Consider the following 23,766-nt stretch of genomic DNA (forward strand, 5'->3'; position numbering starts at 1 on the left):
TTATTTTCAATTCCACTGCATAAGATTGTTTCTAGTGCAATTGAGCTATTCTCGTTAAAAAAAAGTAAAGATGGGCATTTCACCGTCTGTTATTCTTTTCTTGCACTCTTTCTTTACAATCCATATTTTTTTAGCAAGCATTTTTCAATATACACTCGTTAAATAATAAAGAACAAGCTTTGACCAGAAAGGGATCAAAATTATGTGTGCTTCTTTTCACATACATTGCATGTGTTTGAGGCATGAAAGCATCCAAACATTGGCAATCCATACAAATCATTTGCTTGTCGAGTCTTCAAAATTTATGGCAGCGTATGGCAGGATTTAAATTTTTTTATTATTTTACTATAATATTTGGATTAGCTTTCAAAGAAACTAACCAAATTCAAAATGGACTCTCCTTTTTTTTTGGGCTTAAGAAAAGGGGAAGGGGGAGGAAGGGACGAGCCCATCCCCACGTAGCAGCTCCTATTGGACCCCCACCCCGCCAAGAGAATGTTCGATGTAGGCAGAAATGACCGTGTGTTGGGCATCTTGGTCGATTTCCTCATACCCTCCCCACCTGTGGGCCCGGCTCAGATACCTTTATGGGCTCCGGCACGAACCCTTCGTGTAAGTACGTCACATCTGGCACCACCGAAGCTGCCAGCGAACCAGTAGCTCTTCCAAACCTCGTGTCTGAGCAGAAAATATCTGGTCTCCACAATTTAATCGACGCTTGTGCATTTCGAATACTGAACCACTTGATTGGAAGTAAGGCTCCATATTTAGTAGACTATTATTGATTGAAGATCATGGAGCTGAATCGGACTCAAACCTGTATATCAGGGCATTTAATGGAAGAGCTATCATGATCTGATGAGATTCGATGGCAGCTAAACCCCAATTTCTAAGCTTCAAGAGTTTGCTTTTTGAACTTATTTTTAGATTTTGAGAACACCTCGTCAACCCTATTGAAGGGTTCCACGACTTTCTTGAGCTTCAATTAGAGGATGCGAGGAGACCAAGTCAAATATATTTTTACTAGAAGTTGTACGCAATGACCTTGATATTATCCCAACTGATCGAGCCCAAAGCGGCCAATCGACACTAAATATGTGTCCTGAAAAAAAAAAATCTAGGAAGACGGTTTTGGTCGGATACCATCCTTCCGTCTCCTCTCTCTCTCTCTTCGGACCCTCTTTCCCTCGCTGAACAGCCGTCATCACCCTTGCCGTCCCTTCCCCGTTCCCTGATCTCAGGTTTGCCCTCTAAATCCCCATCGACCCATATCTCTTCTCCCACCAATCGCCCTCCAATTCGATCATCCTTCGTTCGATCGATCGATCGATCGAGAAGTTTGATATCAATTCTTCTCTTTTCTCCATCCAGTTCCCTCTTTATATTGCTAAAAGATCAACCACGGTTCTGTAACAATCAAATTGGATCCAAACCATGCCCTTCTCCCAACCTTGCCGCGCTCCCGCCGCCGACGCCGGCGGCTACCACCACAATTACCACCGATCGGCCTTCACTCGCCCCGCATACGAAGCCGCCGCCGTCCCCAGCCTCACCCATTACCCTCATAGAGATTACGCCTACAGAAACCACCAAGATTACGCCTCCAACCATGCCGCCGCCTACCCTGGCGCGCCGCCTCCTCTAAAGAGGAGGAGGTCCGACGTCTCCATGCGGGACGATCATGCCGGTAATCGGTACTGCAATGGGGTTGCCGGCGGCAATGCCCTGTCGACGAGTCACGTTTCTTTTCTGCAGCCGAGGAGGCATGATGTTGGTGCTGTTCCGGCGCGCAGGCAGGCGGAGCCGGCAAAAGTGGAGGAGGATGTGGCGTTCATGTCGAGGGATGAGATCGAGAGGTGCTCGCCATCGAGAAAGGATGGAATAGATCCTGTTCTTGAAACGCACCTGCGGTACTCGTACTGCTCGTATCTTCAGAGCCTTGGGATGAGGCTCGAGCTGTAAGCTGCTGATCCTTCTGTGATCTTTTTATGATGATCTGCATGTTAGAATTGCAATTGGTCATTAGGTCTTATTTCTATCTAAAATATTTTGATGAAGAATTTTGATTTGTTGGATTGCAGGCCTCAAACTACAATCGGAACTGCTATGGTGCTCTGCCACCGATTCTTTCTTCGTAGATCTCATGCTTGTCATGATAGATTTGTGAGTGTGAGGGCTTTTTTATCTGATGACTGCCCTTCAAATTGGTGGATAAATAACTGAGAATATAATTATTTGTGCAAGCAGGATACATCGTAGCTAGTGTTTGTCAGATCAATGCATTGCATTTTAAATAATTAATTAGAACTCAAGTGTTCACATCCGATGTTTGGTTGTGACTTCATGATTCCTTTTTTGATGCCTTTCCAATATTGTGGCTTTCAATCATTGTGGCCTGCTTTCTATTCTCTCCCTTCTTTAATTATTTTTTGTGCTTTCTTGTAGAACCCAATATCATATGTGAAAAGTTCACTCGTCCAATATAGACATAAAAAAGACTGTATTTAACTCTTAGTTATGTTTATAAAAAAAATCTCTGTTCACTTCTGCTCCAAGGTAGCTAACTTTCTAACAGAACAAGTAAGAATAGTACTACAATTCGGCGCTCAAAATTTAATATTTGAATGTAAAAAGGTGCTCCTGCATGTTGCTCTCTTCAAAAGCAGCTCCTTCATAAAGGAGGCCACAACATTATTGCATGAACTCTGCTTTGAGTTTATCAAAAGTCTGTTGGAATTTGGAAAGCTTTTTAGTGCACGAACCAATGGGAGTTATTTCGCTTTTTGCATTTTTATGGTTTTCTTCTAGTAAAACCTTTGAACTTCTTTTGCATAGCTTCGTAATTTAGCTAATGTGCTTACGAACACCTTTCAACTTGCGATTCTTTTGTATATAGCCTTGATTTGTCTCTTATCGTTGTGGACAATCCTAGTGCATCCAATAGACCATATTATTATAATTCACAATGAAAAACCAATTTTTTAACACTATCAAACATCTAAAAATATGGGGAATTAGATCTCTCATACATTGCTCAAGTCACGAATATAACATAGTTACTTTCTAAGCAATCAACTAATTGTGAATCAAATGGCTAATCTGCATGAGTTGAATAATGAGAAGACTAAAATCTGCATGAATCTGATGATATCTGCAAGATCAAACCCACAATCGGACGTCCTTGAACCATGTCAGTACTGTAGGTAGTGTCTAGCATCTCCTCTTGTGCATGTAGACTCAATCTGGACCTATCATAACCTTTTATCACTCACTTTATCACTAAGAAACTCTTGATTTGTAAGAAATTCATAAGAAATTGCTCTATCCTCCATTTGATCTTGAACAATCTTTGAGAATTTCGTGAGTTTAATAGTCGAAATGTTCCTTTTTAGTACCTTTAGTCTTCATGTTTATCCTTAAATGATAAAACGCTGCTTCATCCTTCTTAGATGTAGGTATTTTTTTCAATGGGCAATAGTTTTTAATGTTTACCATCACCATAGAATTATATAGAAGCCTGAATAAATCTGATCATGTGAAAACATTGGAAATTAATTGCTAAAATGTGCCTCCCTTATAATGATGGATTAGATATTATTTTTCAGATTCATTTTCATATATGAATCTATCTAGATATGCATACAAATTATAGCATATGACTAATATCCCTATTCGTATTTGTGTTCATCTGAGAAACACTCATATGGATATGGATACAGTAATATCCGATCCGTATCCAATATCCAATTCCATCTCTGGTTTTGGTTATTTTTATATAGCTATCATAAACTCAAAGTAAAGTAAGTGACAAATAAATATATCTTTGGTTTAATCTTATTTTTACGTAGTGACATCTTTGATTTGGTGGATTTCAACCTTAGGAATGAATTTTTAATTCAAAAATGTAACTTAGCAGAATTATTGGGATCCACTAAAGCAGCTAGATGATCATTTGGGTGCAATTATATCTTATTGCTTTTTCTATGAGATCATTTGTTTTTTTCTAAAAAAAAATTGGGAGGTTTACATATTTAGAACGAGTGAAATATAAAATGGAATAATATTTTTTCTGTAAAATTTAACTATCTGAGTTGTATCAGCATTTATACTCATATTTGTCAATATCTGATTCATATCTGAGTTTATTTATAACAAATGTGGATACAAATTTAGTATCCAATTAATATCTGTATTAGTATTCGTACTTGCCAAATAAAAACAAATATGCATATGGATTCATTGATATCCAATCTGGTTTCAGCCCTAATTCCTATTACACAACTTATCACAACAATTTATAGGTAATGCTCTTATAAATAGTAATGCCCCTTGGCCTGTTGGTTCTTGCCTTACCCAACCTCTTCCTATCTTCCTCACTGGCTCTTTGTGAGCACCTATGTCCAACTCTTCCATTTTCCTTTTTTAGCACCCTCTAGAAGTAAGAGCACTGCAATCACCTAACCCAAGCCATCAACTACATCCACATTGCACCACCACTCCCCACCTATCCATCATTCCCGTCCATCTGTTCTATCCTTTCTCAATTCATGAGATTAGGATGGAGAAAAATAGAAGATAGAAAAGGAAAAGGGTTATTATGATTCAAACAAAAAATGGAAAACTCTTCCCACTAGGTCATCGATGTTGCTTGCTGCTAGAACAATAACTGGCTGTCTACAAATGCTGGGGTTCATTTGGTTGTGTCAATGAAGGCTATGGCACAATAGTGCTATGTGGTATTGGGGGCATAGGAAAGGAGGTAGAGTTATTGCCATCATCTTTTTTAAACCTATGTTGAGGGGTTTTATAGGTCTTCATGGAATGAAGATTTACCTGCTCAGGCCTCTTGCCTAATCTAATTTCTTATTTTAATGAAATGTGGTCATGTCTCAACTGAATTATTGATACCTGGTCCTATGGACCTGTTTTGTTGAGATGGCATATAACCTAAGGTACAAGATTAAAATGGAATAAGAATTACCTACATCATCTGGCTTGATCAAGCTATTACATACTGACCCAATGGGGCTGGGCTGTTGGCTAGACCAGTTTAAATTTGTCTTCAATTAAACTAATCGCCAATCGTACCCCTCAATGTTTTGGACTAACCGGTTAGATTGAATTCAACAAGATCAAATTACTTGAGTAGAAATGTCTTGGCCAAGTTTTTTCAAATCAGTCTTGTGTCTCAACAGAATTCTTGAAAACAATTTGCTCACCAATGAGCTAATAGTATATCTTTTATAAACTTTTCCATTGATAACAATGATACTTGTGAAATTGGACAATGTAAGATCTGCTTTTGAAACTTGAATGCTGGCCATTTGGCTAAAGAAGACATGCTTAAATGAACATTCATTTATTCTAGCTGTTTTTTTCATGGTTCTCTTTGTGTTTTATATACTAATTTTAAATTGGACAAGCAGACTTAAGAAGATTGAGAGTCTTTCTTTTTAATATTAGTTTCCCATCAGGGTTTGGTTGTAACAAATTGAAATGTTGCTCTTTTTCACATGTAAGCTTTGATCCTAATATTATTCGAATCATGTGATATCAAAAAAAAATTTGTGTCATGGAAAGTGGATACTAAATAGGCTTTTTCTTTTTTTACCCGTCGAAGTTCCGATTGATCAGTTGCCAGTTATAGTTACCCTTCCCTAAGAAACTAGGATTCAATTCAATTTACTTGATGAAATACAACCATGAATTTCCAATACCAAATATTAGAAAAGTAAACATATGGGCCTTTTAGACTCTCTTCTCATTGACTGATGTTGTATTTTTCTATGTAAAATACTTGCTGATGCAAACAACTCTATGATACATCCTCCTTCTTGAGGTTTAGAGATCCCACCACCTCCAACTGATTTTTAACACAATTCTTGTGCTATCATATGTGTCTCATAGAATGATAATTATAGATGGAAGTCCAAATGCTTACAAAGTAATAAGGAATAGTAACAAGGTCAAAAGGAAAAAAATTGTTAAACTTTGGCTGCGTGAAGGGAAAACTTAGATACTTTGTACTTGACTACTTAGTTAATGCTTTTACCTTGAACAACAAATAAAGATCTATGTTACATTATTGCGAAGCTTCGATATCATTCTTGTAACTGCTTAGCCGGAGTGGTTACCTCCTGTACATCAGCAGACCTCATTGATTTCATGGATTCGACTTGAGATCTGCTCTTGCTAATGGCAGATTGTTGTTTGTGTTTCTCCCAAATTACTAATTCATTAGTTTGTCTGTTAACAATCCGGCTTTTTGTGCAGTTGATTGCTACAGCAGCTCTGTTCCTAGCAGCAAAGTCTGAGGAAACACCATGCCTACTGAACTGTGTGCTAAGGGCATCCTTTGAAATTTCTCAGAAACAGGAATTTGCTTTCTTTCCATATTTGCTACACAGTGTAAGTGTCAGTAGGCTTTATTCAGTGTTCTGATACTATCAGTCTATAATGTCTTGCAGAACTTGCCACAAGCAGGATATATAATTTTTCCAATGTTTTTCCTTGTGTCTTTGTAACATTATTATTATGGTAGTCTCAGCAAGAGCTAGAAGATTTTTTTTACTTTTTAATTCAACAAATATTTATCCTTGGCTTCAGATGTGTAATGCATGGTTTGTCTGCTGCCTATTTGCACATAGTTTGATAGTATTGATATGAATCCAGTCCATTTTTGCATTTGGATATGTCAACAAGTATTTCTATTTGAACTTACATTGCTACTGGTTCTTTTAGTGGTGACTTCTTTTTGCTGCATCATATTATCTGTATGACCTTTATATATTTGACTGTACTTTTTAGATAACTTGTGAATGCTTTTATATCAAAGTTCTAATAATAGCTGAATTATGTATGTGTCTTGTATACATATATGTCTGTTTAAAATAAATTTCTAAAGACATTCTTAAATATATGATGTAAGATGTCTGTCTTGTGAAACTTACCAGTATGTGGAAATGTGGGACTGTATGTTGCATGGAAAAGGGCAAACACCTCAGATTCTAACACATATACTACCTTACAGCTCATCAAACTATTAAGACAGAGTTTGATATTATATCAAGGAATATTTTCCATATTGTTTTACATATAAGTGAAGTACATAACACAGAAATGTCTCTTTACTTTGTTTAGAGAACTAAAGATTTTCAGCGAGGAGAAATGACTTATAACTGCTAGGTAGAAGACCTGGTTGGAGTTCATGACTTTGAAGATGATTAATATCATTAAACTTCTTATCCCTTGCAAGTTAGGTATGCGGGTCCTGAGGAGACACCAGCAATTTGCTCATGGAAAGAGAGGTTTAATGCAAGGGTTCTTAGCTTGCTTGAAGTTTGATTTTGGTATAATAGTCATTATACCAGATATTGGCAATGCATGAATAGCCAAGTTCCTTCTGCAAATTGTAGTTGTTGTTGTGTAAGTTATAACCCCGACTTGTTTATGCACATTCTATAATAACATATGTCTAAAATTTTTTCCTATTTTAATTTGTCAAGTTTTGCCTTTCAAGAGAAGGAAAATACTACCATCACAATATATGATACAACTTGTTAGCATTCTTCTAAACATCAGATATTTTTCACGCTTTCTGCTACTTAAAGGACTATATCCTTGCATTTTTGTTTGGTCTTATGCAGAAATTTAAAAATTTCTAATTTTGAACCTTGCCCTTTTTAGATAAAATCCGATATATCAATTTTTTAAATATAGCTGGTGTTATATTAGTATTGTTTCCTTTGTACTATCATTTTGTCGTACTTCTCTTTCTTACTGATGACTAGTTATGAATTGCCTGTTCTATATGCATATTGTTTCACCCAGAAGATATTTATTTGTCACAGAGAAGCTAACTGAAATGCATTCACCCATATGTCAGAAATGCTGATTTTAACTTATTAATTTTTTTTTGCTGTTTAGCAGGACTGGTTTGAACAATATCGTGAGAAGGTTATTGAGGCTGAACAAATGATATTGACAACCCTGGATTTTGAACTTGATGTGCAGCACCCTTATGCTCCACTTAGATCTGTTCTTGACAAGCTAGGACTTTCACAAACTCTTCTTCTTAATGTCGCCTGGAACTTGGTTAATGAAGGGTAATCATTCTAGTTGCCGCATGTTCTTTGTTGTGCTGGTTTCATTTTATTGGTTTCTTATGAAATGCAATTTAGTAGAAGTTCCAAATTTTCTTGGCGTGAACAAAAATTTAAAACATTCGGTCTTTGTTTTCTGTTTGTAATAATGCACAGGACTTAAATCTATTTCTTTGTTTTTTGTTTTGGATTGTTGCTTTTGGTGTTCCTATGGGATATTTCCATACCACAGCCAACGGTTTCCCTTATTATCTGCTGCTATACATTTTATTACTTTCTGGCGATAGGCCAATAAAAATAAAAAATTATTATGAAGTTCCTATTCTTGTATGTGCTGCTAAATTATGGGAACAAGAAATACTACATCATGGTACGTCGTACCAGCCCGAACCATGCGATATGGGGCGTACTGTACCGTACCAGTTCGGTACTGGTATCTGGTATGGGTGGTGTACTAAGTGTCGGTACGCCAAACAAAATTTATACCATATCGTGTCGACACTGTGCTAATGTGGCACTGGTACGGGGTCCGGTACCGAGACGGTAAACATTGTATTACGTTATACCTCAAATGGAGAAATGCTATATTATAACTCAGATGGTCTTGAAGCAATCAACCTTTGGCTTTGTGTCATCAAAAAGGTTAATATTGTCATTGTTGATCGTCAAACATCACTTTAACATTTGCTCCTTTTTTCTAATATTCTATGGTTTATGCTTCTTTACTTTTTTGATAAGGTGGAAGAGCATGTGAAAGGTAGACGATGCAAATCTACAACGCACCTAAGTAACAGCTAGAGTTGGTTTCCTTCCTTTATATGCTAGTACACAGTAAAACATTTACTGGAGGATCTTTCTTTGTTTTTAATTTGAGCTATGCATTCATTCTAATTAACACATCATGGTATTTGATGCTTAAAACCCAAGGTTCACAGCAGAGAATGCTTAAATAATTTGTTTTGGATATTGTAGGTCAACCAAGCCTTTTGGTGCTCACACCTAGAATTTTTACAATAGTTGCGGAGTTTTGGTTAGCTTGCTTATTGCAATTCCCGATCATCAGTATATGGTTGATCCCTCACCAACAAATGTCTCTGTCACTACACATATCTATGCTGCTTGAGAGCTCATTGATTTATGACTGTATTAGCAGTTAGGCGTGTGCAATGCATGTTTTAGAAAAAATAATCAATATGACATTTTTGTGATTTTTAGTTCTCTTACCAGGGAAACAAAATATAAATAATTGAAAAAATAAGTACAATATAAAATAAAATAAAAAAATTCAAAAAAATAAGAAACTGATTGAGATATCCGATTCAATTTTCTTTCCGAACATATTTAGATATTTAATTACATCTCCCTTCCTTATATATTATTTTGATTGGGACATCTGGTTACATCTTCTTTCCTAATATATTAAGATATTAATTGCACCATCTTTTGTAATATATTACAAAATTTGATTATATTTTTCTTTCCTAATATACTATAAATGGGAGAATTATATATTTGATTATATTTCTTCCTAATCTAATTATCTATTTTTATTATTTCTTGGAGATTGGGAGACATTTTGAATTAAGCTAAGGGTATCTTTGTGCAAAAAGTTGACAGACTGAATCTATATGAGAATATTCTGAAATTTAATAACGTTTCTTTTCAATATACTCTAGAGGCATACCTTTATGCTCTTTTGTGCTAAGAAACATTCTGACAGAATCAAGGTCAATTACCTGAATTTGGAGTGGTAGTGGAGTGCATTTGGGTGGGGGAGCATGACTTCATTAGGTTTTAGGTGTGAAAGTGCCTAGGATTCATCCATTTAGAATTCTGTGTGTGTGAGAGAGGGGGAGAGAGAGAGTGATTACTGGTCTCTACCTTTTGGCTATTACACTCAAAAAACACAAAATGTTATGATCTAAAAAATTGATTGAAAATCAAAGATATTTTAGGAAGTGATGGAAGCATTAGAATATGTGTGGATAGATTCTGAAGCAGATGTGGCATCTTAGGTAGATGTCTCCAGCTTCCAAATTTAAATATAAAAGTTGGACTTTCATATAGAAGCAGCAGTTTAGTGTATCTAAATTAAAGTTCGGTGATCTATTCTGAGATTTGGGTAGTAGGCAAAGGAGGTGTTCTTATTTCTATGTTTCACTTCTAAAGGATATTTTGTGGAGCCATGTCATGATGATCACCTTATCCATGCAACTTTAGATGTCATCTGGTTTGGTGCCATTAAGTGCCTGCGCATCACAGGCCACCTGCCAGTGACATGATAACATGTGAAAATGCCACCTTGAAAGAATTGGCAACAGCATTGGCGGATAGTTATCATCAGACATACTACTGAATATGTCATCTATTTATTGTACACATGAAGTAGTGACTCGGCAGTATAGGGGAGTATTTCGTTACTTGGTCTAAATATTTAGTGTATAAAATTGCTAGGCAGACACTTCTTGTCCTCCTTGTTCTTCTGCTTCTTCTGCTTTTGCTTAAGGAGTCCACTATGAATCTATGATGTTCAGATTCCTCTGATTTTTAAGGGAGAAATTCAGGTACCGGTGAATGTTTTGAGCCCACTCTTTTCCTGTCCTATCTCTTATTTCGAGATTTGTCTTTCACTAAGATGGTATTTTTGTAAAACCTGTAAATAAGGGTATATCATTCAAAAAAAAAAAAGAGAGCATTTTCAATCACTTCTTCTGGGTCTTTAGATGAACTTCCAGATTCCAGACAAATAAAAACATCAAGGTACTTGATGTTTCCTTTTACATGTGTTATATACTTTGAGTTGTTGTAAGTCTTGAATGTGTTATTTTTCTTGCAATTAACTGTGGGAGATTTAGAGGGCAGGCCTTGGTGCAACGATAAAGTTGCTCCATTGTCACTGGGGTGTCACGAATTCAGAGCACAGAGACAGCCTCTCCACATGCAGGGGTAAGGTTGCTTAGTTCTAACCCTCCACAGACTATGTGGCGGTGGGAGCCGTATGCGCTAGGACATCCTTTTTTATTAGCTAAGGAAATAGTTATATATTTTTCGTTACATTTTTAGTCGTTCCAAATATTGCCATGTTTTTGCCAAGAAACTATTTATTTTATACATTGTTTTTGCCTAGTATGGCATATTGATCTTTTGATATGGCATAAATTGCAGGGTCATTCTTCACGAGAATCATGTGCTCACCTGTGTGATATTCTTAGCTGGAGCATTCATATGCTGTTCATGGAAAGCCTTTTTTTTCTTTTTATGCATTTGAAGTTGAGCAATAGTGCAATTTGGACATGATTGCATGGAAAATCTCAAATCGATTATCCAGTTGGTTATTATTAATGACTGATAGATCTTCAGAACATGTTTCACTTGTAGTGCAATTCTGTTCATTCTTCCTCCTTGATTTGTGATATCTGATACTTTTAGGGTCATTTCTCCTTGAGTTTCACCATCTGGCTCATGAAGTTTGCCTTCCATTTATCTTTGAGTTTTATCTAAACCTCTTTGCCTCACTCATGTCATATTCCAATTTTATTTTCTTGTCCCATATTTCTTATTTGTTCAATAATCTCTGCAAACCTAATTTTTATATTTACTTTTTGGTAGTTCAGCATATCTGCCTTGCAAAGCCAACCAATGACATTTTTTCCCCCCAATTCAGAGTCTGGGTGAAACTTACATTAAATGGATGAAGTTTCAATATACACTTTTGTCTTGGTTTCGCTTCTTTTTTAGTCAATACCAGTCTCCTAATTTCCAAGCAATGGAGCATACATGCAAGTACATCAGTTCTCTCTATTTTGCATCGTGCATGCATGCAACACATGAAAATCCCTAGGCAAAAAAAAATCTCTATCATAACTTGAATATATTAACTTAAATTAAAAAAATAAAATGAAAGATAAACCCTAAGAATCATCAATGCATGAATTATTTGATGATACAGTTTTCCAGATCGATTGCTGCTACCTTCTTAACCTCCCAGTATGATAACGATGAGGTAGCTGAATAAATTTATCTTCCGATCCATTTAAGAGGATTCTTGTAGGTGACAAGCTGCCAGCTGCCCTACTAATGAGACAATGTTTTCTAAATTTTGTTAGTTGGATGTACATATAACACAATGAAATATGTGCTATGTTACATGAAAAACTCCAACAGTAAAACATATTTTGTTACTAGATTGCAGCTATTATGTTATTATTATTGTTTCCATTTAATCAAAAGATTTCATTTGTCAATCTGTACAACATGGCTTATCTCCTACTGGTTTGTAAATTATGAAATTTGGGGTGAGGAAGTGAGTGAGACTTCTATACATCATTCAGTCTTCTATGACCTGTGTGGTTCTTTGTTTTTTATAGTTCCAAATTGCACCTTGCCTCAACCAAGTAGTTGAACCCTATATACTTATCTCCAACTTTCTAGGCGCAACACAGAGTATGGAAAGGAAATCTCTTTATCATTTTCAGAAAGCACGTGATACCCATTCGCATTTCAACCTAATCATGTTTGAAAATGTAATAGCAGTTCGGGAAAGCATGCGCATGGTCACTATCTTGGCATGGTGCTGGATATCTTATTAGTCATTTGTGAAATATCATTGATAAGCAGAAGCTAGAAGCATCCATGGGAGAAGCTTGTACTCTCTCCTCTGTGTCACAAATCTCACTTACTTTTTCTGATTGAATATTGTTTTTGGATTCGGGAAGGGCAATTGCCCCTGGAGCATTCTTGGGTCCAGTCCTTGATGCATAATTCCCAAAGGCACATCATACTGCTATAGATTAGCACTATGACAGCATTTCTACAGAAGATTCTCAGATAGTATATCACCTGGATGGCTGCTTTGTAGTTGGTAAGGATACATTGGCATGATGGCTTGTTTAGCTTCTTGTTATGTGAAATCATTCTGCTGTTTTAATCTTTGTTGCATTTGAACTGATGTGGCTTTTATGTTGATGTGGAAATCACACAAGACTTAGACTTACCAAAGAAACAAATTTAAGCTTTTCTGTACATGCCAAATGATGGTTTGCCTATTAGTTTGTTTTCTTCAGTTTGATTGGTGCTTGGCTTTAGAATTTGATTTATCTCTTTCAATGTTTGTATATTTTTTCAGACTAAGGAGTTCACTTTGGCTTCAGTTTAAGCCCCATCATATTGCTGCTGGGGCTGCATTTCTTGCTGCCAAATTCCTAAATTATGATCTTGCTTTTCACCCGAGTTTTTGGCATGAATTCCAGACAGCATCATCTATTCTTCAAGGTAGTGGAGTTATTTTCTGTAGTTTGAGAGCCTCATTGATCATCTTTATAGATGCCATTGTAAGCATCATTTTTCAATTTAACTGTTTGCTTTGCAGATGTCGTGCAACAGTTGATGGAACTCTTCTAATGACACACCAGTACTCTTACATGTTTTACTAAAGGTTTGTTATGCGCCATATTTATATTGGATAAAATATTTTAAATATAAGGATCTCAAGGTGCTATCATGTGAATGTGTCAGCTAAATATCTGCATAATGCTTCCTATAATTTTTAATCTGTGGAAGCTTTTTTATTCTTAAGGCTTAAGCTGCTTATGGTACTATTTGTGCCTATTAACAACCTTTAACATAGCTGTTGGACATTCATAGTTTTACTAAAAGTTGATCTACAATTGCCACATATTGACTTCTTGGTTCTACTAATCTTTCTCCTGGCCTTGTGAGGGAACAAAGGTGCTATGCATCTTGTTGTTAACTGGTGCTCCAATGGTGCCTACACATTGAGAAATTAATCTACTTAGAGTGAACGGTGAAACAGGAATTTGGGTGATTTAATGTTATGGACATGGTTAATATACATTTCTGCTGAATCAGTGACTAGAAGTTGTCCATTTTGCACCCATGAAATTAAAAGAATCTGCTGGTATTAGCCCTGACAAGTTTTTGACATATGGCATTACCCTGGTTATATAATTGAATGGCAAAGCAGGAGTCTTGTTGACTGGTCTAACAAGATTGGATATGACTTGCTTGTGTTTATAGGCAGGATAATAATCATGTTACAACAAACGGGTATCAGCTGTTATAGACTGCCAAAGGCTGGTACCAATTAGCTTATTGCAGTGGTCTCTGAATGAGGTGTTGGATGAGAACAAATGTATTTGGGACTTTAGCCTTCTCACCAATTAGTACATGTCCCGTTCACATACTTCTAAAATGATGAATCCTATCAGCTAGAAGCGCAAATGCTTCAAATTGCATCCAGTGTTTGTATTGGATAACTATTGAATATTGATGCTTGTTGGATGTTGCTATAAATATACCATATATTATTTCAAATTATTCTATTTTCTATTTTTAAAAAAATGATATTTCTTACGTACATGCAAGATAGTTTTCTAATATCTTCAGTATGACTCGCGGCATCAGTTTCGATGCATGTGTTGATACCATGCTTGTACGGTGTTGGTAATGGTCGGTTTATACTTCAGACATTTGGTAGTCTCCTATAGCAAGTATTGATTTGGTAATAATATGATACCGGTACTAGACGGTATGGTCGAGTATAGTGAACCATGGCCTCCAATAATGAGAGAGGAGGGTTCATTTTTTATTTCTTTTTCTTTTTCATGATCTTTAAGTTTTTTAATGGTAAATGATTAATTTAAGAGTTTATGATGTTGACATTATTGTCAGAACTGTTGGCTGTAATTTATGGCTTTGAAGGATGATTAGATGATATGGTTTGTGGATGTTGATGCTATCGTACAAAATATGAACTTTCTTTTCGATAACATGCTATTATATATATACATACAAACTATACTGTATTATATTTTGATGAGATTTATTCTATTTATATCCAAATCTGTATTTGTACTTTGTTGCCTCTAGTGTCCAATTCATTCTTTTTTTCAAAAAAAAAAAAAGCAACAAACTTTTTCCTTAAGAAATACAATGGTAAAATGCATCAATCCGCGGCCTCATCCAAGTGGTTTTCGTTACAAGTGGGGTATGAACTAGCTGAGTTGTATTAGTATCCAGTTCTTGGTTTTATGATTTTATACTTCCCTCGGACGTATCTGTGGTTGAACTGCAATTCATCTGTGTTTCAATTCTTTGTTCGTATTTTTTTTTTATCATTGTTTTAACATTAAATTTCATGTCATGAGGTAGACTTTGTACCCCTAAAACGTTGCCCCAGCCATAACCATTAAATCCTGTCCAGACTGTATAGTGATGCAGAAAATTTGTTCTCTTATTATATGATGATTAAGGCCTTGCTTTAAGGAAAATAGCTTGGTGATTTTGTTGAGGGCTCTTGCAACCCATCTGTCCATGAAGGTCTAAACTCACTGCTTGGGGTGTCGAGGATGTTCACGTATATCCATCAGCATTTGTAAAATATGTGGCATTGGAGAAAAGAATGCTAAACTTCTGACCTTTGCTTTTTTAATCTCATAATTCTTGAATCTTTGTAGTCTTTTACCAACATATTATATTAGTGGTTGCTCGCCATATTATAGTGGTTAGCCGAATTTAATTGCCAACCATAGGATAGAATGAGATGTAAACCACCTTCCAAGTCATGATCAGATACAATGAACAAAGGATATATAATGAACATGTATAATGAGCATTATATTACAAAAAAAGGATCACATAAGGAAAAGGCAAAGTATGCATGTTTATCAAATTTAATAGATTACAAACAATCGATCCATTTGAGGTCAAACGCTTTTTGCTTTGCAAGAAATTATGATAGAAGGGTTTTTTTTCTAAGATTAAAAGTTAATATGATAGAAATACATAAGTGCATACTGGCTATACGAGAACGGATTGAAACTGCCAGTAGAAGAGAATGTGGAGAACTTGAATCAAACTGTATTCAAATATCATGCCAAACTTTTCTGAATCAAATTGTATTTGAATCATAACATACTAACATCATCCCTTTCAAATTATTAAAGAAGCTAGGAGTCACAAACGGTGACCCACGTGAAACCCTCTAGTGCATCATTTATCCTAAATTTTATTCTTTTGCTTCCAATTTGTGGCTCAAATGATACAGGAATATCACAACAGTTACTGTCCCTTTGATCATGACGACAACAGTCTCCACCATAATAACTTCATAATGCATGAGAGTAGATTAGGAAAAGTGAAAATGGTAAGGTAATTAACTTTTCCCTCCTGGTTCTTGAGTGTTTGTTCTGAGAAGCTGCCAATATTTGTCTGAAGGTCTCATGGTGAACATAGTGAATGGATTTGAATGGCTCTATTTTATGAACTGCTTTCATCAGAGTTTTGTGGCGCAATGTTTGATTCTGGACATAGAATATGACACCATGCGAAGAAGCTCAGATTTAGTTCGATTATAAATGAGTTAGATCAGGGAAACCATAAATGTCAGAGCATTCAAGAGGATATTTTTTTTTATTAGCTTTAAAAGATCGCCTCAGAAGCTTAAAACACCGGTTTCAGATCCATGGCCAAGCCAACCGCGTCCGCCACCACCTCAAGTCTTTGTTCCATTACTTCCTCCACCCTGTTCATCAGAAAAATATGGTGAGGTGCATTGGTCATTGGATAATAATTCTGATAAGCTTGAATTCAGAAAAAGCTTACCAAATCCATGAGTTTGCCCCCAACTCTTGTGAGACGAAGACTCCACTGACAAGCTTACCGAAAAATGTAAACACAAATCGAAGTTGTCCAATGAACTATGATAACAGAGCATGTCAATATTGCAGCTGTAATATTCTTCATATGAAAAAGGCTTCGATAGTTTTATCCAAAAATCCAACAAACTAAGGCTGCAGTTCTAATATTCTTGGAATCATTTTGTTGTCATTAGACTGGGACCCTTCAATCAAAATCATAAGCCAATCATAGCTGTAAGAATTCTAGCTAGGCCAAAATTGGCCCTTGGACATTATCGGAGGCAAGGGCCGGGTTTGCAGTTTGAGGCCATATGACAATTTAATCATTGGAATCAAGACAATAAGTAGGTTAGGTCTTATTACAATCTACCCAATCCACTGAGATGCAAATGTCATAATTATGCATATGAATAGTATGATGTTAAAAAGAAAAATAAAAATCTCAGTCTCTATCACAAATTAGCAAAGGCATCTCGTAATATTACTTTCTAACAAGAAATGCTAGCTTCAAATTTTTTTTCTTTTTTTGGTGTCATTCGCATGGATTCAGTAATAAACCAGATATGAATATTTATAACCTAATATATAATGATATTACCTCAAGCAAATGATATTGAGCCTTTTTTGTTAATTTTTCAAAAAACGAATATGCAACTTCACGACAGTGAACTGGATTTTAATTTGTTTCTTTCTATATTTGTGCTTCAATTTTATATGAAACCAAACTAATTCTTAATGCCCTCTCTCTGGCTCATTTATGCCATGACATATGTCTGCTCGAACTATACTAATCTCTAATACAAAAAATAAAGAAATTTCTTCCTTCAATACATATGTCGAGAAAGGGCAAAGAGCCATACCTTTGAGAAGATATGGATTTTCCTCTCTAGCAAGAAATGCGAATGTCACAATTTTTTTTTTCAGATAATCATTCGCATGGATTGTACAATAACCACCATGCGAATATTCATAGTTGCAAATTTGGCATTTAAGAATTTTGATATGCCATCAAAACATGTAAGCTGTCATTGAAAAGAGAATGCACCTATCATTTCTGAGGGTCAAATCCCCAGTATTCCTACCTTGGTTATCCGCTCTTTATGTTACCACTGAGTGGACTTCTCTATAAAAAAGAACAGACATATGGCCCTATCGGATTGGTCTTCACCGAGTCCATGAATTGTCACTCTTTACTCATTCTGGTATAAGAATTTTTCACATTGAAGAGTTGTTGATGATATAGTCATATTTTTATGCAGCCAAGGTCTTCCTAAGAGCAGATTAAATGAGGATAATATGTATGTCAATGACATGGAGTGGAAGAGGCTTAAGCATTGGTCCTATTCACATATTTGTGCGATCCTTGAACTAGACTTGCTTCTCAGGAGTCCTGTTCCCAAGAGTACTGAGCCTAGAAAGAGAATGCACCTATGCACGAGAGTTTCAATTACAAATTTATGCATGATAGTTAAGATTTGCATAAAGTTTTTAACTGCAGTTAGTAGGCGCTTAACGAGACTACATATAGTTGATTTTTTTTTTTTTTTTTTAAGTATATCTTCTGTATCATATGGTTTGAGATACGATAGGATATAATGAGGGGGCTCATGCATGTAAGGAGGGTAGTTGAAGTGTTTGGATTCCAAATTTTTGCCAAATTCTATGAAAATAAAGAGTAATTAGGGAGCATAAACAAATGCTATCCATGGTGATGCGATGTAATGCACCGATAAATGAGACTAAGCATTGGCTTATAGTTTTCATATTTTTGTGGTTGAATAGGTATCTTAGTATCAGTGATAGCTCATATCATCATCACTATCATTGCTACTTCATTTGGGAGAGGGAATGGAGCTCATAGTATATATGAAATCTAATATTAACTCTTGAATCTACAGTTGAGCAATTGTAGTTAAAAAAATGTTATGGGCCTTAAACAAAATATTTATAATTTGTTTTTAGTCACATTATTTGAACTATAATCTTGCTATATTAATCGTTGACCATGAACCTAAACTATAAATACTTCCTCCAAAACATAAAAGTTTTCTTCTCCAAAGCATAAGGGCTCGTTTGGTTCGCGGAAAAAGAAGAGAAAAAAGTGTGGTCAACGGAAAAATAATGAAATGCCTCTTGTTTTATTGAAATTTTCAAAAGAGAGAAATGGGAAAGTTGTATTCCCATGGGAATATGATTCCCACATTTCATGGAAAAGTCTTTTCTATGAGAAACATGAAAAAGTTATTTTTCCATAAACAAGAAATCACTCCATTTTTATTTTTTTCAGAAAGGCCATTCAGCATTAAAGAGGCATTAAAGACCTAATTTTTATTAAGGGTATAATAGGAATTACATGTAACTTTTATAGAAAAGTAGATGGTCAACCAAATATAAGTACTCTGGAAATATGTCACTTTTTCATGGTCAATCAAACATGCCAAAAGTACTTTTTCAGATATTCTCTTTATAAGAATCTGCTTCACAGAAATCATATTTGTAGGAGTAAAAATGCTTCCCGCGAAACAAACAAGCCGTAAGGGTTTTGACTAAAAATGATAAGCAGGCCAGTGGTATTAGCTACAATCATATCTTACCTAGGGACTTTGAGAGAAAATAATAAGCATGCGAGTGGTTTAAATTATTTTAATCGCATCTCAATCATTTTCTTAATAATTTTTTTCTGATTTTCTTACCAAAATCAAAAATAAAAATATCAAATTTTCTCGACCACCCAGTAAAACCTTTGAATTGGCCTTTTTGAGTAATTTATTAACAAAATTAGTTCTTTTACACATGGAATTCATGCAGGAGGAAGCACCGGCGGCCATTGTATCATATTAAATATAGGTAACCATTCCGTCAATTCAAAAGTGAGATATTCCACCGTTCATTTATTTGTCAGTTAAAGAAGAGAGAGAAAGGAGAGGGAAGGGAAAGAGAAAAGTTTATCCACCTTTCTCTTTTAAAGAAGAGAGAGAAAGGAGAGAAAAATTTAAGGTTGGGAGGTTGGACAACTTAATTAGCCACTTTATAATGGAGCCTGCTTTGGACAAGCACACTGACCCAAGCACGCGCACACAAATAAATTTGCAAGGTAAATTTACAACAAATATTATATATATATATATTAAAAAAAAAAGAAATAAGAAGAATCTCACTCATATAGCAACTTTCACTGAAGCATGTTCGATATGGACAGACAAATTTTGTTCATACTCTCTCCCTCTTGGAGGAGCTCCACCAATGTGGCATCTTCTTCCACGTGTGAGTATATTACACTAGCACCACCTAAGTACCGGAGGGTGCTCCACCAACGTGGCAGTCATTTTCATGTGGAGTACATCACACTAGCACCACCTAAGTACCGGTAGATCAGATGGCGACTCCATCAGACAAACCAAGCGGAAGGCATCCGCTCTCTGCATTTAATCGACACCCGCGTATTTCGAACTTGGGCCACTTCAATGAAATCTTAGCCTCGTCCTAACCGTGCTACCATCTCGGCGATATAAATATTATAATTAAAAAAATTGCATTGCTCTGTACCTTTTTTACATAGAAATGCATATTACCTATCCAAAAAATATCATAATTTTGAAATATTTTTTAGTTATTATCTTGTGGATCCTTTTTGTTTGCCTTGAAGAAATAAAGAGGATCTAAACTTTTTTTTTAAGAATTAGACTGAAAATTTTATAAAATTTATATACAAGCAAAATTATATGCTGGATTGGACATATCTGGAAATAATTTTCCATAGATTGATTTGGTGACTATATCACCTTCCATGCTATCCAATACTTCGACGAGATTCTCTGGACTTGATAGGCTAATATTCTTTTGTCATTGAGTTGTTTATTTTATTTTTTTATTTTTTGATTCTATTGGCCATGCCCATGCAGGGTTAGTAGTCGATGTTTCAAAAATATTGTATTGATCCAAATCTAATTTAGAAGAAAAAAAATTTATCAAGTCTTTTATTTCTCTTAATGAGATTCATGCGGGTACTGGTCTAATTTTGTTGCTGGTCTAATCTATAAATTTTATAAAATTTTTAATTTAATTTTATAGAAAATTTAAAAAACTGCAGGCACGTGGATTGCGGTGAGTCCCCACTAATGGAGCAGCCCCGCATGTGAATCGAGCACGCGACAAACCGTGCCTATCGGATTAGCCGTTGAAGATGTGACAAGCCCGGGCCAACGAGGCTCGTCGCTATCCACTTCACTGTTTCCGTGACAAGCCCTCTAACTTCCAACCTTATCCCTACCACAAACGCGAATATTCTAATATTTTTGGCCCCGATCTCGCGGGCCCTCATCTGCAAAGCGAAACACCCCAAAATAAATCCCAGAAGTTCCATTGCAACGCGTCATGAAACAATTGGCCGTCCTGAATATAACCAGATAAAGTATCCAATCACCTCACGCCACATGAACTAGGGCCAGTTTGGGATAGTAATGGTAGTAGGCATGAAATCTAGTAGCCCTTCCTCCTCTCTCCAATTATCATGGCGTGTTCGACTCCAATTGGTACTCCTCTGGGTCCCACCAGCGGGCCCCAATCATGGACGGGAGAAGGGAAAGGATTTATTTATTTATTTTTTTGCTGGAAAGGGAAAGGATTTAGGGTAATTGACTTTCCCATCCCCATAAAGCAAGGATTTATTAGATTAGTCTCCATTGCACAAAATAGTTTTAAAAGGAGATCGGGAAAGGGAGCCGCAGAAGAGGGAAAGAGATTCGTTACGAAGAGACCTTTGATTAAAGAAATATAGATATCATGGCTGAGGCGGGGTCGAGGCGTAACGGGGAAGAAAGGGACGCCATGGATTCCTCTGCCGCTCAACGCCGACTGAGAGCCATCTCCGGCCATCTCCGGCCGGCCGGCGATCGGGATCGTGACCGGAGCTCCCAACTCGGCACCAACGCCACCGCCGGCGAGTTCGTCTCCGGTACTTCTCTCGCTCCCGATCTGCCTCGCTTTTTAGATTTCCTTCCCCTCGGGTTGGTTTATTTTTTTTCCCGCCTCTTGCAGTTCTTTTTAATGGTGGTTAGGAACTTTTCTTGTGGGTCAGCTGGATGAAACTCAGATTATTCTGAATCAAATTTATTCTTTGATATTTTCGTTGGAAGATTAAATCTTCTCAAGAATTTTGTAATGGATTTTGTTGTGGGCCCTCCATTTTTTCCCTTTCATTCTCCAAGAAGATCGCTTTTCAGGTGGGCCGGCATAATGCAAGAACCAATGTTTCTGATGATAAATATTGATTTATAGGTTCTCCTTTTAGGGATCTCTTGATTTGCCCTTTTTTTTTTGTTTCTAATGTGACTCCCCACGATGATTCTTGGTTCTGTTTTGGGTTCGTGCGTTGGTTACTTTTTCTTTTTGACAATGCTTTTAGGGACATAAAGATGTTTCTTATGGATGCAGCGGTTTCTAGCAAAGCAGGAGATATCAAACTAGACCTTAATGAAGCTATTTTATGGGAAAGAATAAGCATGGGAAAAAAGTCCCCTTTTTCTTTTGTCCATGTGCATGATGGATGTTGGAGCGGTTCGAGTTATCCATTTTGGTGTGACCGAACCATTCATTTTTATAGCAAGCTATAAAGGTGGTTCAGATTACTATCTGATATAAATAGAGCATTGCCTGCAAGCAATTCTAAGATGCTGGCTTGATGAGAGTATGCTCTAGATTCCTAGAGCTGCGGTACCCATGGTTTTAAGTATTGGCACATCTGATGGAGGGCGATCCAAGGCTCCTACTATTGCGGGGTTAGGAAGGGTCAGATGTGTGTAGCTTTACCCCTGCGCATGCAGAGAAGCTATTTCTGTGTTTTGAACCTATGACTCTTGGTCATAGTGGAGCAACCATACCGTTGTGCCAAGACTCATCCTCTCTATTGGTATTTACTGACTACTGTGCCATGGAGTTGCTAGCATAAAATGGAGTTGCTAGCATAAAATGGACTTGCATATTTTGAGAAGTTCTTGAAATGATATGTGCTGAGGAAATTAACAATAGGATATTAGATTGAGGTGTAACAATATGTGCAAAGATCAATATTCTTAGGAGTATACCCCCTTGGAAGACTTGCTTCTCTTCACATCATGTTTTTGATTTTGACTTGGAAATGCATGTATTGAATCGATTGGCCTTTTAAAATAATCACTTTTAATTTTCTTATTAGTGATTAGTTTGGGTTGAGCCATAACCATGTTTCCTTGACCATATGTCATATATAATTTAGAGAAAAACCAAATGTGAGTGATGTCCGGATTTGGTTTTGATATGTAAAACTTAATGGGACAACAAAATATAATAAATGTTTGTTACATGATTATAACTTGACATACTATATTCATAATTATAACAAATAAAATGCTAGGGTTGGTCTCATTGACTGTCTTTACCATTTCTCCTACTAAGGACCAAGGTTTTGCTTGCTGTTTGTATTCTTTTCAAAATAGTTATATAATTTATATCTCAGATATTTTCCTTATCATTACAACTCTTGCTCCCAAATCTATGCTCCTCTCCTAGTTGAGGTCTCTTTAGAATTTGTTTGCTCGCACCAATACTATTTTACTTAATCAAGTGCTACATTATTCTTAATTTGTGGAATTGCTGCACCTAATAAAATGTACACGTGTCCATCATCCTTATTTTGAAGTAACTTTATTATATGTAATGCTGATGATATCATCAAACTTGCACAGAATAGTGCAAGTTAAGATGGGAATAAAATATAAAAAGGGTGTAAGCATAATTATGTATTCATGGAACCCAAGTTGAACTGTCCAATTTTGATTAGACCGAAGGCAAGTCTCCTTGGCCCTCTGCACCTTGGATTTGCAAGTATGAAAATTGGGGGTTGGGGGGGGGGGGGGTTGATAATGCAAGTGGTCTGTGTATAACATAGGGCTAATCAGACTCAAATCTCAGATTGCAGTCAACTTGTGTCTATGATACAATTCTAGGTCTTTGTTATCCACTTAATGTGT

At 36.2% G+C, this 23,766-nt stretch overlaps 2 protein-coding genes across 12 annotated transcripts in view; both read left to right on the plus strand.

The window, feature by feature from the left end:
- The first annotated feature begins 1,079 nt into the window (after nt 1-1,079).
- LOC103705092 (cyclin-T1-3-like) lies at nt 1,080-14,387 on the plus strand. 10 transcript variants are annotated; one of them, XR_603735.4, is made up of 7 exons: nt 1,080-1,958; nt 2,082-2,169; nt 6,274-6,408; nt 7,927-8,105; nt 11,268-12,963; nt 13,228-13,373; nt 13,471-14,387. XR_603735.4 is itself a non-coding variant. In XM_008788698.4 (7 exons), exons 2-7 carry the CDS (start codon nt 1,435-1,437, stop codon nt 13,500-13,502), a joined length of 1,104 nt encoding a protein of 367 aa, XP_008786920.1. In that variant the 5' UTR covers nt 1,086-1,241; nt 1,372-1,434; the 3' UTR covers nt 13,503-14,387. The 10 variants fall into 10 exon arrangements, 6 of the variants coding, with proteins under 6 accessions (XP_008786920.1, XP_008786921.1, XP_008786922.1 ...); XR_603736.4 differs by having other exon boundaries at nt 1,082-1,958; nt 7,930-8,105; XR_603737.4 differs by having other exon boundaries at nt 1,083-1,958; nt 2,082-2,163.
- A 7,060-nt stretch (nt 14,388-21,447) lies between these two features.
- The window catches only part of LOC103705091 (long chain acyl-CoA synthetase 6, peroxisomal-like), a 28,176-nt gene continuing 25,857 nt past the window's right edge, over nt 21,448-23,766 (plus strand). The window contains exon 1 of one of the 2 annotated variants that reach the window (XM_008788696.4): nt 21,448-21,713. In XM_008788696.4, coding sequence (XP_008786918.2) covers nt 21,542-21,713 — 172 coding nt within the window. In that variant the 5' untranslated portion in view covers nt 21,448-21,541. The remainder of the gene's footprint in view (nt 21,714-23,766) is intronic. The other variant, XM_017842266.3, reaches the window with a different exon arrangement.

Source organism: Phoenix dactylifera, chromosome 12, assembly GCF_009389715.1.
Source record: "Phoenix dactylifera cultivar Barhee BC4 chromosome 12, palm_55x_up_171113_PBpolish2nd_filt_p, whole genome shotgun sequence".
Lineage (NCBI taxonomy): Eukaryota > Viridiplantae > Streptophyta > Magnoliopsida > Arecales > Arecaceae > Phoenix > Phoenix dactylifera.

What these genes read in the sequence shown, in the direction of transcription:
- LOC103705092 (XM_008788698.4), top strand. Translation starts at nt 1,435, where the DNA reads ATGCCCTTCTCCCAACCTTGCCGCGCTCCCGCCGCCGACGCCGGCGGC. An exon ending in GTCATGATAGATTTGTGAGT is followed by an intron (nt 2,170 to 6,273) that starts GTGAGGGCTTTT and finishes CTTTTTGTGCAG; the next exon opens with TTGATTGCTACAGCAGCTCT. An exon ending in TGGAACTTGGTTAATGAAGG is followed by an intron (nt 8,106 to 13,227) that starts GTAATCATTCTA and finishes ATATTTTTTCAG; the next exon opens with ACTAAGGAGTTCACTTTGGC.